The sequence below is a fragment of the Phyllobates terribilis genome, unplaced genomic scaffold, assembly GCF_046119375.1.
Source record: "Phyllobates terribilis strain yellow unplaced genomic scaffold, ASM4611937v1 Scaffold_1__5_contigs__length_1240528914, whole genome shotgun sequence".
NCBI lineage: Eukaryota > Metazoa > Chordata > Amphibia > Anura > Dendrobatidae > Phyllobates > Phyllobates terribilis.
In genome coordinates, this window is record NW_027362761.1 from 1191728540 (window position 1) to 1191748526 (window position 19987).

General features: G+C 43.6%; 1 protein-coding gene and 1 long non-coding RNA gene across 2 annotated transcripts in view; one reads left to right on the forward strand and one right to left on the reverse strand.

The window, feature by feature from the left end:
* Nucleotides 1-18306, forward strand: part of LOC141164061 (vasotocin-neurophysin VT) — a 20755-nt gene extending 2449 nt beyond the window's left edge. Inside the window, exons 2-3 of the mRNA XM_073649226.1 lie at nt 3610-3811; nt 17967-18306. Of these exons, the coding sequence (XP_073505327.1) occupies nt 3610-3811; nt 17967-18133 (369 nt within the window). The 3' untranslated portion in view covers nt 18134-18306. The remainder of the gene's footprint in view (nt 1-3609; nt 3812-17966) is intronic.
* LOC141164071 (uncharacterized) overlaps nt 1-19987 on the reverse strand; it is a 115097-nt gene that overhangs the window by 6858 nt on the left and 88252 nt on the right. Inside the window, exon 2 of the long non-coding RNA XR_012250828.1 lies at nt 89-169. This is a non-coding gene — a long non-coding RNA (uncharacterized lncRNA). The remainder of the gene's footprint in view (nt 1-88; nt 170-19987) is intronic.

Genomic DNA, 19987 nt, shown 5'->3' on the forward strand with positions numbered 1-19987 from the left:
CTGGAATCAGGTGCTATGAAATCTAGTAGATGAGAACGAGCGGTTTTATTACTCTTTGTAATGTAGTGATGGGCCCATGTATACTCACAATGGGTGCACGTCCTCTAGGGATGAGTTCACATGGATGGCTACATGTTCTGAGTACACACTTACTTGATGGTCAGTGCCCCTATAAAATGAGAAAATAGTGTCAGCAAATAGTGTGTGAATATTATAATAATAAAGCCATCATACAGTACACATAAGTACACCTGCTATACCATACACATATTTAACGCTATTATACGGTACACATACATAACACATAAATACTGTATAAATACCTATTGCCATTATACAGTTAAAAGAAAAAATACTGCCATACTGTACAAATAACTAATACAATGATACAGTACACAAAAATAACACTTCCATAATATAAATATAAATGTAATTTGAGTGTATAGAACACATAAATACACCTGCTATACCGTACACATATTTAATGTCATTATACGGTACATGAAAATACACCTGCTATATCATACACATATCTAATGTCATTATACGGTACACATAAATACACCTGCTATACTATACAAATATGTAATGTCATTATATGGTACACAGAAATACACCTGCTATACTATTCACATATTTAATGTCATTATACGGTACACAGAAATACACCTGCTATATCATACACATTTAATGTCATAGAGTACACAGAAATACACCTGCTATACTATTCACATATTTAATGTCATTTTATGGTACACAGAAATACACCTGCTATATCATACACATTTAATGTCATTATACGGTACACATAAATACACCTGCTATAACGTACACATATCTAACGTCATTATACGGTACACATAAATACACCTGCTATATCATACACATATTTAGCGTCATTATATGGTACACAGAAATACACCTGCTATACTATACATATATTTAATGTCATTATATGGTACACAGAAATACACATGCTATACCATACACATATTTGATGTCATTATACGGTACACAGAAATACACCTGCTATACTATACACATATTTGATGTCATTATACGGTACACAGAAATACACCTGCTATACCATACACATACATATGGTACACATACATAACACTGAATTACTATACAAATACCTATTCCCATTATACAGTTAAAAGAAAAAAACACTGCCATACTGTACATATAACTAATATAATTATACGGCACATATAAATAGCAATGCCATACTGTATACATAATTAATGCCATTATATAGTGGACAAAAAGGACAATGCTATACTAAACACGCCAATAATGCCATTATACAGTATATATAAATACCACAGCTATACCAGCCACATATCTAATGCAATTATACAGTACACATAAATATTGCCACACTGTACATAAAAATAATGCCATTATTAAGTTCACAAATAACACAAAGTTCATATAAATAACACCAATACAGCTACAATATAATTACATTATACATATATAATACTGCCATACTGTACACATAACTAATCCAATTGTAAAGATCATAAATAACAAAGCTATACCATCTGCATATCTAATGCCATTATCATGTATATATAACACATCCATACTACACAAATAATTAATGCTGTTATCCAGTACATATAAATAATACTGCCCTTCGGTACCCAGAGCCAATGGTATTATACTGTGCACATAAATTACACTGCCGTAATGTACAGATAACTAATTTCATTATACAGTATAAATAACACTGCTCTATTGAAAACATAATTACTGCCATTATACTGTGCACATATATTACACTTCCATATTGGACATACAACTACACTGTGTTCCAAATTATTATGCAAATAATATTTTCTCAGATTTTCCCACATTCCCTATATGAATAGCAGTCATTGTAATTTTCCAGTCAAATAACTATTAGAGTACAATTGAAAGGTTTTTGTACAAACTGCCTATGATAACAGGATATTTAAAAAAATAAAACACTCAAACTGCACTCAAAATGCATGTTCCAAATTATTATGCACAGCAGAGTTCAACCTTTTCATTTTAATAAAGACCAAAAAAATGGTCATTTTTGAAATTATAAGCATTAGCAGGTTATTACAAACTGAAATCAAACAGTTTTCAACTCAAAACTTTATTCTATGTGATGTTACATTTGCACATAGGACCCCTTGTTCGAAAGGAGCTTCTGAACTCTCTCCTCCATTGAATTTGTCAGGTTTTGGATGGTTTCTGCTTCAATTGTTTTGCATGAGGACAGAATACCCTCCCAGAGCTGTTACTTAGATGTGAACTGCCTCCCGCCATCATAGACACTCTTTATAATGATGCTCCAGAGGTTCTCAATGGGGTTGAGGTCAGGGGAGCATGGGGGTCACACCATTAGTTTGTCCCCTTTTATGCCCATAGCAGCCAGAGATGCAGATGTGTTATGTGCAGCATGAGATGGGGCATTATCATGCATGAAATGATCTCGATGGTCCAGATGGATGGAGTGGAGGATGGCTGGTTGATGGACACCCCATGCAAACACGGCTACGGCGCTAACAAGGAGGAGGTGGAGTAATGTTTTGGGCTGGAATCATGGGGAGAGAGATTGTTGGCCCTTTTAGGATCCCTGAAGGGGTAAAGATGAACTCCATAATGTATGTTGAGTTTCTCAAACAGCACTTCCTGCCATGGTTCAAGAAGAAGAACCGTGTATTCCGCAGCAAGATCATTTTCATGCATGATAATGCACCATCTCATGCTGCACATAACACATCTGCATCTCTGGCTGCTATGGGCATAAAAGGGGACAAACTTATGGTGTGACCCCCCATGCTCCCCTGACCTCTACCCCATTCAGAACCTTTGGAGCATCATTAAAAGGAGTGTCTATGATGGCGGGAGGCAGTTCACATCTAAGCAACAGCTCTGGGAGGGTATTCTGTCCTCATGCAAAACAATTGAAGCAGAAACCATCCAAAACCTGACAAATTCAATGGACGAGAGAGTTCAGAAGCTCCTTTCGAACAAGGGGTCCTATGTGCAAATGTAACATCACCTAGAATAAAGTTTTGCGTTGAAAACTGTTTGATTTCAGTTTGTAATAACCTGCTAATGCTTATAATTTCAAAAATGACCATTTTTTTGTTCTTTATTAAAATGAAAAGGTTGAAAACTCTGCTGTGCATAATAATTTGGAACATGCATTTTGAGTGCAGTTTGAGTTTTTTATTTTTTTAAAAAATATCCTGTTATCATAGGCAGTTTGTACAAAAACCTTTCAATTGTCCTCTAATAGTTATTTGACTGGAAAATTACAATGACTGCAATTCATATAGGTAATTTGGGAAAATCTGAGAAAATATTATTTGCATAATAATTTGGAACACAGTGTAGTGTCATATACAGTACAAATAAATAACACTGCTATATTGTACTTCTGACTAATGCCATTATATAGTGCACATAAACAACTGCCATACTGTACTCAAAGCTACATAAATATCACTGTCATGCTGAACACATAACTAATACTAATATACAATAGAGATAAAAAAACTCTGCCACACTGTACACATAAGTAATGCCGTTATGGTCACCAGGTTGGATTTTTCATTGCAGTGTATACCATGTGGCCCGGGGAATAGAGGGAACTGCTTTGGTCCAAACATTTGCTGCGGAGAAGATCTAGGATGTTACGTTGGCACTCCCGAAACGCTGCGTTGTGTGGAAGAAAACTACTTGCCTTCTCCTTGTGAGGCCGGTGGGAAACCCTGCAGCAGCGGAGGGCGATGTGCTGCACCAGGAATATGCTGCAGCAATGGTAAGTCGCCATCCAAGGGGTCTCTGGGGGGGGGGGGGATCCAGAGAAGAAAATGGGATCAGCACAAGAAATACTCATTACATGGTGGAACGTCCTAATACTAGACTGTGGATGATGGTAGTGATAGTACATCAGGAGTAGTATCACCGGCTGGAAAGATGGATATGAGAAATAGTGCAAATGACTAAACCAGTAATAGTATTATACTACAACTATTACTACTACTAATAATAATAATACAACTATGACTATTATCACTACAATTACTAATAACAGCATTAGTACTGGCTACCAGACTAGGACGACTATTACTAATACTATTATTATTACTAATAATACTATGGCTATTACTTTTATCTCTACTATTAATAATAACAGAAATAGTACTGACTACTAGACTAGAACTGCTTTTACTCTTACTAATAATAATAATAATAATAATTTAAAAAATACGACTATCCCTGGTATTATTATTACTAACAGAAATAGTACTGTGACTACTACTACCAATAATGATGATAATAATAATATTATTACTACAGCTACTGCTTGTATCGCTAATAGTAATAATAACAGAAATCAACCCCAGCTAATAATACAACTATCACTAATGACATGTATTATAACATAATAATATTATAAGCGTCGTACCCGCGCATATTCTATACATGCATAAAACTCTAAAATAAATACTCTTTTAATAGTAATAACACTACAATTACTATCAGTATTACTACATAAATAATACCTTATGTAATGACATTAATAATAAAATTACTATTACAATACTAAACATTACAATAATGGCGCACATCATTGCCACTGCTAATAATAATGATTATTATTAATCCATCACTCGCACTCTTATTACTAGTGCTACAGTATTAATGACTATAATACTAATAATGCCACTACTGCTACTATCATGACTAATATTACTACTACTATTACTACTACTACTATTACTACTACCTTTATTACTATTACTACTACTATTATTACTGTTACTACCTCTAATATTGCTATTATTATTATTATGGTTACTATTACCACAACTAATATTCCTACCACCACTACTGTTAGTATCACTACTATTTCTAATACAACCATTGATACTAGTCCTACTACTAATATTACTACTAGTATTACTACTACTACCACCACCTCTACTATCACTACTACTTATATTATAATTATTACTACTAATATTACTACCATTACTTCTACTGCTGTTACTACAACCCTTACTAGTCTTATTACTACCACCATTACTACTGTTATGATTACCTCTCCCACTACTTTTGTCAGTATTACAGCTATTAATACCATTATCACAACTACTACAACCACCACTAGTTCTATTAATGCTGCTATCACCATCACTACTACTATTGCTACAGACACTATCATCACTAGTGCTTCAATTACTATTAATACTACTGCTATTACTACTATTAATACACCAACTACTACCACCACCACAACCTATTTTACTACTTCTACAACCACATGTGATAATATTAATACTCGTTCCATCGCCTATCACCATTACGCCACCATCACCACCATTTTTCCTACTACCAGTAATACATCTTATTCTATAAGCTTAGCAAATGACCCAGAAATACGGTGGCCACCACAACTACTCCCATCATTACTACTACTAGTAACAATACCTCTCTCACTAGAGATGTTACTACTTTTGAGGTTTCTTTTTTTCTGCCTTTCTCATTGTACAGTTGGGTGATTTATGTCTTATTTACTAATGGTCTCGTTAAACATTTTGACCTTCCTGCTAACAGAAAACTGAGATCGGAACGGTCCTAAAGCTGCAGGGGGAGTTGTACCGGGGCCTTTACCGGGAGTCGTGTACCAGGGCCTTTACCAGGAGTCATATACAGGGCCTTTACCGGGAGTCGTGTACCAGGGCCTTTACCAGGAGTCATGTACAGGGCCTTTACCGGGAGTCGTGTACCGGGGCCTTTACCGGGAGTCGTGTACCGGGGCCTTTACCGGGAGTCATGTACCAGGGCCTTTACCAGGAGTCATGTACAGGGCCTTTACCGGGAGTCGTGTACCAGGGCCTTTACCGGGAGTCATGTACCAGGGCCTTTACCGGGAGTCGTGTACCAGGGCCTTTACCAGGAGTCGTGTACAGGGCCTTTACCGGGAGTCGTGTACCAGGGCCTTTACCAGGAGTCATGTACAGGGCCTTTACTGGGAGTCGTGTACCAGGACCTTTAACAGGAGTCGTGTACAGGGCCTTTACCAGGAGTCGTGTACCAGGGCCTTTATCAGGAGTCATGTATCAGGGCCTTTATTGGGAGTCATGTACCAGGGTCTTTACTGGGAGTCATGTACCGGAGTCTTTACCTGGAGTCGTGTACCGGGGCCTTTACTAGGAGTCATGTTTCGGGGCCTTTATCAGGAGTCGTGTATCGAGGCCTTTATCAGAAGTCGTGTATCAGGGCCTTTACCGGGAGTCATGTACTGGGGCCTTTACCGGGAGTCATGTACCAGGGCCTTTACCGGGAGTCGTGTACCGGGGCCTTACCGGGAGTCATGTACCGACCCCTTTACCGGGAGTTGTGTACCAAAGCCTTTACCTGGAGTCGTGTACCAGAATCTTTACCGGGAGTCGTGTACCAGGCCCTTTCCTGGGAGTCATGTACCTGTGCCGTTATCAGGAGTCATGTATCGAGGCCTTTATCAGGAGTCGTGTATTGGGGCCTTGATCAAGAGTCGTGTATTGGGGCCTTTACTAGGAGTCGTGTATTGGAGCCTTTACCAGGAGTCGTGTATCAGGGCCTTTACCAGGAGTCATGCATTGGGGCCTTTACCAGCAGTCGTGTATTGGGGCCTTTACCAGGAGTCGTGTATTGGGGCCTTTATCAGGAGTCGTGTGTCGGGGCCTTTACCAGGAGTCGTGTATTGGGGCCTTTATCAGGAGTCGGGCCTTTACCGGGAGGCATGAGGGATTCTAAATTACCTTAAAACCAGTGTTGCCTGTGAAATGAATGCTCCCATTACCCATACTGGGATGTGATGGTAATGAATACCGAGGAGGATCAGTCCTAGGAGGCTCATAGCCTACATGATATAGAAACAATATACTATTACAGTCATAGCCAAAAGTTTTGAGACTGACACACATTCTGGTTTTCACAGTTTGTCTCTTCAGTGTTTTTAGCTCTTTTGGTCGGATGTTTCTTTGGTTACTGAAGGACAATTCTAAACATTTCATATGTTTTAAAATTTTATTGATAAATACATGAAGTTTATGCAAAGACTCGATAGTTACAGGGTTGTCCCTTATTCTTTTGGATTTCTGCCCTTCGCCCACTCTTGCCTCATCAGTGCTTGGAGTCACAATTTCGGAGTTTTTGTTTGCCCACCCACAGTTCTCAATGAGATTGAGATCTGGGAGTTTCCTGGTCATGGACAAAAAATTGCAATGTTTTGTTCCCCGAGTGACTTAGTTATCAGTTTTCCCCTGTGACCTGGTCTCCATCATGCTGGGACACATACAGCACACACCGCTCACATATTAGACACATACAGCTCACACCGCTCACATATTAGATACATACAGCACACACCGCTCACATATTAGATACATGCAGCACACACCGCTCACATATTAGATACATGCAGCACACACCGCTCACATATTAGACACATACAGCACACACCGCTCACATATTAGACACATACAGCACACACCGCTCACATATTAGATACATGCAGCACACACCGCTCACATATTAGATACATGCAGCACACACCGCTCACATATTAGACACATACAGCACACACCACTCACATATTAGACACATACAGCACACACCGCTCACATATTAGACACATACAGCACACACCGCTCACATATTAGACACATACAGCACACACCGCTCACATATTAGATACATACAGCACACACCGCTCACATATTAGATACATACAGCACACACCGCTCACATATTAGATACATACAGCACACACCGCTCACATATTAGACACATACAGCACACACCGCTCACATATTAGATACATACAGCTCACACAGCTCACATATTAGACACATACAGCACACACCGCTCACATATTAAACACATACAGCACACACCGCTCACATATTAGACACATACAGCACACACCGCTCACATATTAGACACATACAGCACACACCGCTCACATATTAGATACATACAGCACACACCGCTCACATATTAGATACATACAGCTCACACCGCTCACATATTAGATACATACAGCACACACCGCTCACATATTAAACACATACAGCTCACACCGCTCACATATTAGACACATACAGCACACACCGCTCACATATTAGATACATACAGCACACACCGCTCACATATTAAACACATACAGCACACACCGCTCACATATTAAACACATACAGCACACACCGCTCACATATTAGACACATACAGCACACACCGCTCACATATTAGACACATACAGCACACACCGCTCACATATTAGACACATACAGCACACACCGCTCACATATTAGACACATACAGCACACACCGCTCACATATTAGACACATACAGCACACACCGCTCACATATTAGATACATACAGCACACATTGCTCACATATTAGACACATACAGCTCACACCGCTCACATATTAGACACATACAGCACACACCGCTCACATATTAGACACATACAGCACACACCGCTCACATATTAGACACATACAGCACACACCGCTCACATATTAGACACATACAGCTCACACCGCTCACATATTAGACACATACAGCACACACCGCTAACATATTAGACACATACAGCACACACCGCTCACATATTAGACACATACAGCACACACCGCTCACATATTAGATACAGACAGCTCACACCGCTCACATATTAGACACATACAGCACACACCGCTCACATATTAGACACATACAGCACACACCGCTCACATATTAGACACATACAGCACACACCGCTCACATATTAGACACATACACCACACACCACTCACATATTAGACACATACACCACACACACTGCTCACATATTAGATACATACAGCACACACCGCTCACATATTAGACACATACAGCACACACTGCTCACATATTAGACACATACAGCACACACCGCTCACATATTAGACACATACAGCACACATCGCTCACATATTAGATACATACAGCACACACCGCTCACATATCAGATACATACAGCACACACCGCTCACATATTAGACACATACAGCACACACCGCTCACATATTAGACACATACAGCACACACCGCTCACATATTAGACACATACAGCACACACCGCTCACATATTAGACACATACAGCACACACCGCTCATATATTAGACACATACAGCACACAGCTCACATATTAGACACATACAGCACACACCGCTCACATATTAGACACATACAGCACACACCGCTCATATATTAGACACATACAGCACACAGCTCACATATTAGACACATACAGCACACACCGCTCACATATTAGACACATACAGCACACACCGCTCACATATTAGACACATACAGCACACACCGCTCACATATTAGACACATACAGCACACACCGCTCATATATTAGACACATACAGCACACAGCTCACATATTAGGACACATACAGCACACACCGCTCACATATTAGACACATACAGCACACACCGCTCACATATTAGACACATACAGCACACACCGCTCACATATTAGACACATACAGCACACACCGCTCACATATTACATACATACAGCACACACCGCTCACATATTAGACACATACAGCACACACCGCTCACATATTAGATACATACAGCACACACCGCTCACATATTAGACACATACAGCACACACCGCTCACATATTAGATACATACAGCACACACCGCTCACATATTAGACACATACAGCTCACACCGCTCACATATTAGACACATACAGCACACACCGCTCACATATTAGATACATACAGCACACACAGCTCACATATTAGATACATACAGCACACACAGCTCACATATTAGATACATACAGCACACACAGCTCACATATTAGATACATACAGCACACACCGCTCACATATTAGACACATACAGCTCACACCGCTCACATATTAGACACATACAGCACACACCGCTCACATATTAGATACATACAGCACACACAGCTCACATATTAGACACATACAGCACACACCGCTCACATATTAGACACATACAGCACACACAGCTCACATATTAGACACATACAGCACACACTGCTCACATAGCAGACACACACAGCCCACACCGCTCACATATTAGACACACACAGCACACACCGCTCACATATTAGACACATACAGCACACACCGCTCACATATTAGACACATACAGCACACACCGCTCACATATTAGACACACACAGCCCACACCGCTCACATATTAGACACACACAGCACACACCGCTCACATATTAGATACATACAGCACACACCGCTCACATAGCAGACACACACAGCCCACACCGCTCACATATTAGATACATACAGCACACACAGCTCACATATTAGACACATACAGCACACACCGCTCACATATTAGACACATACAGCACACACTGCTCACATATTAGACACATACAGCACACACCGCTCACATATTAGACACATACAGCACACACCGCTCACATATTAGACACATACAGCACACACCGCTTACATATTAGATACATACAGTACACACCGCTCACATATTAGATACATACAGCACACACCGCTCACATATTAGACACACACAGCACACACCGCTCACATATTAGACACACACAGCACACACCGCTCACATATTAGACACATACAGCACACACCGCTCACATATTAGACACATACAGCACACACCGCTCACATATTAGACACATACAGCACACACCGCTTACATATTAGATACATACAGTACACACCGCTCACATATTAGACACATACAGCACACACCGCTCACATATTAGACACACACAGCACACACCGCTCACATATTAGATACACACAGCACACACCGCTCACATATTAGACACACACAGCACACACCGCTCACATATTAGACACATACAGCACACACCGCTCACATATTAGACACACACAGCACACACTGCTCACATATTAGATACATACAGCACACACCGCTCACATATTAGATACATACAGCACACACCGCTCACATATTAGACACATACAGCACACACCGCTCACATATTAGACACATACAGCACACACCGCTCACATATTAGACACACACAGCACACACCGCTCACATATTAGATACACACAGCACACACCGCTCACATATTAGACACATACAGCACACACCGCTCACATATTAGACACACACAGCACACACTGCTCACATATTAGATACATACAGCACACACCGCTCACATATTAGATACATACAGCACACACCGCTCACATATTAGACACATACAGCACACACCGCTCACATATTAGATACATACAGCACACACCGCTCACATATTAGACACATACAGCACACACCGCTCACATATTAGACACACACAGCACACACCGCTCACATATTAGATACATACAGCACACACCGCTCACATATTAGATACATACAGCACACACCGCTCACATATTAGATACATACAGCACACACCGCTCACATATTAGACACATACAGCACACACCGCTCACATATTAGATACATACAGCACACACCGCTCACATATTAGATACATACAGCACACACCGCTCACATATTAGACACATACAGCACACACCGCTCACATATTAGACACATACAGCACACACCGCTCACATATTAGACACACACAGCACACACCGCTCACATATTAGATACACACAGCACACACCGCTCACATATTAGACACATACAGCACACACCGCTCACATATTAGACACACACAGCACACACTGCTCACATATTAGATACATACAGCACACACCGCTCACATATTAGATACATACAGCACACACCGCTCACATATTAGACACATACAGCACACACCGCTCACATATTAGACACACACAGCACACACCGCTCACATATTAGATACATACAGCACACACCGCTCACATATTAGATACATACAGTACACACCGCTCACATATTAGACACACACAGCACACACCGCTCACATATTAGACACACACAGCACACACCGCTCACATATTAAACACACACAGCTCACACAGCTCACATATTAGACACATACAGCACACACCGCTCACATATTAGATACATACAGCACACACAGCTCACATATTAGACACATACAGCACACACCGCTCACATATTAGACACATACACCACACACCGCTCACATATTAGACACACACAGCACACACAGATCACATATTAGATACATACAGCACACACCGCTCACATAGCAGACACACACAGCACACACTGCTCACATATTAGACACATACAGCACACACTGCTCACATAGCAGACACACACAGCCCACACCGCTCACATATTAGACACACACAGCACACACCGCTCACATATTAGACACATACAGCACACACCGCTCACATATTAGATACATACAGCACACACTGCTCACATATTAGACACATACAGCACACACCGCTCACATATTAGACACATACAGCACACACAGCTCACATATTAGACACATACAGCACGCACCGCTCACATATTAGACACATACAGCACACACCGCTCACATATTAGACACACACAGCACACACTGCTCACATATTAGATACATACAGCACACACCGCTCACATATTAGACACATACAGCACACACCGCTCACATATTAGATACATACAGCACACACCGCTCACATATTAGATACATACAGCACACACCGCTCACATATTAGATACATACAGCACACACCGCTCACATATTAGATACATACAGCACACACCGCTCACATATTAGATACATACAGCACACACCGCTCACATATTAGACACATACAGCACGCACCGCTCACATATTAGACACATACAGCACACACCGCTCATATATTAGACACACACAGCACACACTGCTCACATATTAGACACATACAGCACACACCGCTCACATATTAGACACACACAGCACACACCGCTCACATATTAGATACATACAGCACACACCGCTCACATATTAGACACACACAGCACACACTGCTCACATATTAGACACATACAGCACGCACCGCTCACATATTAGACACATACAGCACACACCGCTCACATATTAGACACATACAGCACACACCGCTCACATATTAGATACATACAGCACACACAGCTCACATATTAGACACATACAGCACACACCGCTCACATATTAGACACATACACCACACACCGCTCACATATTAGACACACACAGCACACACAGATCACATATTAGATACATACAGCACACACCGCTCACATATTAGACACACACAGCACACACCGCTCACATATTAGATACATACAGCACACACCGCTCACATAGCAGACACACACAGCACACACCGCTCACATATTAGACACACACAGCACACACCGCTCACATATTAGACACATACAGCACACACCGCTCACATATTAGACACATACAGCACACACCGCTCACATATTAGACACATACACCACACACCGCTCACATATTAGACACACACAGCACACACAGATCACATATTAGATACATACAGCACACACCGCTCACATATTAGACACACACAGCACACACCGCTCACATATTAGATACATACAGCACACACCGCTCACATAGCAGACACACACAGCACACACCGCTCACATATTAGACACACACAGCACACACTGCTCACATATTAGACACATACAGCACACACTGCTCACATAGCAGACACACACAGCCCACACCGCTCACATATTAGACACATACAGCACACACCGCTCACATATTAGATACATGCAGCACACACAGCTCACATATTAGACACATACAGCACACACCGCTCACATATTAGACACATACAGCACACACAGCTCACATATTAGACACATACAGCACGCACCGCTCACATATTAGACACATACAGCACACACCGCTCACATAGCAGACACACACAGCACACACCGCTCACATATCAGACACATACAGCACACACCGCTCACATATTAGACACATACAGCACACACTGCTCACATATTAGACACATACAGCACACACTGCTCACATATTAGATACATACACCACACACCGCTCACATATTAGACACATACAGCACACACCGCTCACATATTAGATACATGTAGCACACACCGCACACATATTAGACACATACAGCCCACACCACTCACATATTAGATACATACAGCACACACCGCTCACATATTACACATACAGCACACACCGCTCACATATTAGATACATGCACCACACACCGCTCACATATTACACATACAGCACACACCGCTCACATATTAGATACATGCAGCACACACAGCTCACATATTAGACACATACAGCACACACTGCTCACATATTAGACACATACACCACACACCGCTCACATATTAGATACATGCAGCACACATTGCTTATGCTTTGTTCAGATATCTGTTTGGGAGTTCTGTTTTAGGAACAGACAAAAGAATTCATACCGAAAAATGAACCGCAGACACATACCATTCACACATCAGACACACGCTGCAAACACAAACCACACACACATACCACTTACACATCAGACACACACACCGTGCACACATACCACTTACACATCAGACACACACTGTGCACACATACCACTTACACATCAGACACACACACCGTGCACACATACCACTTACACATCAGACACACACACCGTGCACACATACCACTTACACATCAGACACACACACCGTGCACACATACCACTTACACATCAGACACACACACCGTGCACACATACCACTTACACATCAGACACACACCGTGCACACATACCACTTACATATCAGACACACACACCGTGCACACATACCACTTATACATCAGACACACACTGTGCACACATACCACTTACATATCAGACACACACACCGTGCACACATACCACTTACACATCAGACACACACACCGTGCACACATACCACTTACACATCAGACACACACACCGTGCACACATACCACTTATACATCAGACACACACACCGTGCACACATACCACTTACACATCAGACACACACACCGTGCACACATACCACTTACACATCAGACACACACACCGTGCACACATACCACTTACACATCAGACACACACACCGTGCACACATACCACTTACACATCAGACACACACCGTGCACACATACCACTTACATATCAGACACACACACCGTGCACACATACCACTTACACATCAGACACACACACCGTGCACACATACCACTTACACATCAGACACACACTGTGCACACATACCACTTACATATCAGACACACACACCGTGCACACATACCACTTACACATCAGACACACACACCGTGCACACATACCACTTACACATCAGACACACACACCGTGCACACATACCACTTATACATCAGACACACACACCGTGCACACATACCACTTACACATCAGACACACACACCGTGCACACATACCACTTATACATCAGACACACACACCGTGCACACATACCACTTATACATCAGACACACACACCGTGCACACATACCACTTACACATCAGACACACACCGTGCACACATACCACTTATACATCAGACACACACACCGTGCACACATACCACTTACACATCAGACACACACCGTGCACACATACCACTTATACATCAGACACACACAGTGCACACATACCACTTACACATCAGACACACACCGTGCACACATACCACTTACACATCAGACACACACTGTGCACACATACCACTTATACATCAGACACACACACCGTGCACACATACCACTTACACATCAGACACACACCGTGCACACATACCATTTACACATCAGACACACACCGTGCACACATACCATTTACACATCAGACACACACCGTGCACACATACCACTTACACATCAGACACACACCGTGCACACATACCACTTACATATTAGACACACACCGTGCACACATACCACTTACACATCAGACACACACTGTGCACACATACCACTTACATATCAGACACACACACCGTGCACACATACCACTTATACATCAGACACACACACCGTGCACACATACCACTTACACATCAGACACACACTGTGCACACATACCATTTACACATCAGACACACACCGTGCACACATACCACTTACATATCAGACACACACACCATGCACACATACCACTTACATATCAGACACACACACCGTGCACACATACCACTTACATATCAGACACACACACCGTGCACACATACCACTTATACATCAGACACACACACCGTGCACACATACCACTTACACATCAGACACACACTGTGCACACATACCACTTACATATCAGACACACACACCGTGCACACATACCAGTTATACATCAGACACACACCGTGCACACATACCACTTACACATCAGACACACACACCGTGCACACATACCACTTACACATCAGACACACACACCGTGCACACATACCACTTACACATCAGACACACACACCGTGCACACATACCACTTACATATCAGACACACACACCGTGCACACATACCACTTACATATCAGACACACACACCGTGCACACATACCACTTATACATCAGACACACACACCGTGCACACATACCACTTACACATCAGACACACACTGTGCACACATACCACTTACATATCAGACACACACACCGTGCACACATACCAGTTATACATCAGACACACACCGTGCACACATACCACTTACACATCAGACACACACACCGTGCACACATACCACTTACATATCAGACACACACACCATGCACACATACCACTTACATATCAGACACACACACCGTGCACACATACCACTTACATATCAGACACACACACCGTGCACACATACCACTTATACATCAGACACACACACCGTGCACACATACCACTTACACATCAGACACACACTGTGCACACATACCACTTACATATCAGACACACACACCGTGCACACATACCAGTTATACATCAGACACACACCGTGCACACATACCACTTACACATCAGACACACACACCGTGCACACATACCACTTACACATCAGACACACACACCGTGCACACATACCACTTACACATCAGACACACACACCGTGCACACATACCAGTTATACATCAGACACACACCGTGCACACATACCACTTACACATCAGACACACACTGCACACTTGTCATATTTCTCATATCAGCCGAATACATCATAAGCATCACTTAATCATATAGTAATACTTACTTGTCTAGATCTTCACTTCTGGGGCAGTAGGCGCACAGCAGATCTAAACCTTCCCCAGCTGCTAACTTCTGCCCCTAATCTAATGAGTGTCGGCCGAGCCCCTTTCTTTACGTGTTTATTGGGGACCCAAATGGTGGCCTTGTGCAGCAGGGCTGATTTTTTTCAGATGTAGCAAAACTGAATTCCAATGGTGTAGTTAATTTTATATGCAATATATATAAGTGCAGAGTTAGCCGGATGTAGCAGAGCTGAACTGGTTACATATGGAAAAGCTGAGTTTGTTAGATGGAGCAGAGCTGAATTTGGCAGGTCTATTGGACGTATTAGGTCACATGTAGCAGAGCTGGTTTTGTATATGATGTTATATAGTTGGGTATTAGGTGTGGCAGACTTAGTATGTCAGCTGTGCAAGAGCTGAGTCTGTCAGATGCAGAAGAACTGAGCAGTGGAGATGGAGCAGAGCTGAGAGTGCAGGCGTTCAGCGTTCACTTACCTTACTACGGTCCTGAAACAATCAGTATGACATCTGTAAAAATGCTTGATTCACAATTCCAGTATTGTGGAAACTGATCCAGCAGAATTTTGAACACAGCTCTGGATGTGAGTGGAGTATAAGAAGTGTCTCAGGCTCATAGGAACCACAATGGACAGGTCAAGGAAAAAAGGGAAAGTGTCTTATTGCATTAATGCCGTTCCTGCTCTTCCCACAGACAGTTGCATGGTGGACTCCAGCTGCCTGGACGAGGACAGTGAGAGGAGACGAGTGTCCCCGGAGCAGAACATGACCCAGATGGACGGCTCCGCCAGCGATCTCCTCCTGAGACTCATGCACATGGCCAACAGACAACAGCAGCAAAGCAAGCAGCAGTTTTACTAAGCACCGCCCCCACAGAGCCCCTGCTGAGCCCCGCCCCCAAGGAGCTCTGTGCTTCATCCATCACGCCTCCAGGGGGCGCTTCTGTCTCCGGACATTTATTTAAGAATGTATTCATACGAATGGCCGACAGTTCATTGTACATAGAGCAAATAAAGTCTTATATTGCACTGTCATGTGACTCTGATGTGCTCATTATAACACATAGTGTGAGCGATCTATTATCCATCACTTATCTGTTCAGCAAGAAAGCAAGAGCTACACAAAACTAATACAGCGACAGCCGCAGGGTTCCCACTATCTCACGTCCACAGTGCTGCAATATTTTTCATCTATCTATCAATCTATTATTTATCTATTATCTATCAAATCAAATCAAAGTAGCTTTATTGGCAGGACCAAATAAACATTAGTTTTGCCAAAGCAAATGTACAATAGGGAACAGGGAAAGAGACTGTAGGAACGATGGATGTGGCACATGCAGGTTGGGGGCTATGGAAGGCATATCATAGATCCCCACACAGCGCTGCTCTCTCCCCCACGCTCACACACAGCGCTGCTCTCTCCCCCGCACTCACACACAGCGCTGCTCTCTTCCCCGCACTCACATACTGCGCTGCTCTCTCCCCCGCACTCACATACTGCGCTGCTCTCTCCCCCCGCACTCACTCACAGCGCTGCTCTCTCCCCCGCACTCACACACAGCACTGCTCTCTCCCCCGCGTTCACATACTGCGCTGCTCTCTCCCCCGCATTCACACACAGCGCTGCTCTCTTCCCCGCACTCACATACTGCGCTGCTCTCTCCCCCCGCACTCACATACTGCGCTGCTCTCTCCCCCACGCTCACTCACAGCGCTGCTCTCTCCCCCGCACTCACACACAGCACTGCTCTCTCCCCCGCGTTCACATACTGCGCTGCTCTCTCCCCCGCATTCACACACAGCGCTGCTCTCTCCCCCCGCACTCACACACAGCGCTGCTCTCTCCCCCGCACTCACACACAGCACTGCTCTCTCCCCCGCACTCACACACTGCGCTGCTCTCTCCCCCGCACTCACACACTGCGCTGCTCTCTCCCCCGCACTCACATACTGCGCTGCTCTCTCCCCCGCACTCACACACTGCGCTGCTCTCTCCCCCGCACTCACATACTGCGCTGCTCTCTCCCCCACGCTCACACACAGCACTGCTCTCTCCCCCGCACTCACATACTGCGCTGCTCTCTCCCACACGCTCACATACTGCGCTGCTCTCTCCCCCACGCTCACATACTGCGCTGCTCTCTCCCACACGCTCACATACTGCGCTGCTCTCTCCCACACGCTCACATACTGCGCTGCTCTCTCCCACACGCTCACATACTGCGCTGCTCTCTCCCACACGCTCACATACTGCGCTGCTCTCTCCCACACGCTCACATACTGCGCTGCTCTCTCCCACACGCTCACATACTGCGCTGCTCTCTCCCCCACGCTCACACACAGCACTGCTCTCTCCCCCTCACTCACATACTGCACTGCTCTCTCCACCGTGCTCACATACTGGGCTGCTATCTCCCCTGCACTCACATATTATGCTGCTCTCTCCCCCGTCGCTCACATATTATGCTGCTCTCTCCCCCGTCGCTCACATACTGCGCTGCTCTCTCCCCCACTCTCACATACTGCGCTGCTCTCTCCCCCACTCTCACATACTGCGCTGCTCTCTCCCCCACTCTCACATACTGCGCTGCTCTCTCCCCCACTCTCACATACTGCGCTGCTCTCTCCCCTGCGCTCACATACTGCGCTGCTATCGCCTCCATGCTCACATACTGCGCTGCTCTCTCCCCCGCACTCACATACTGCGCTGCTC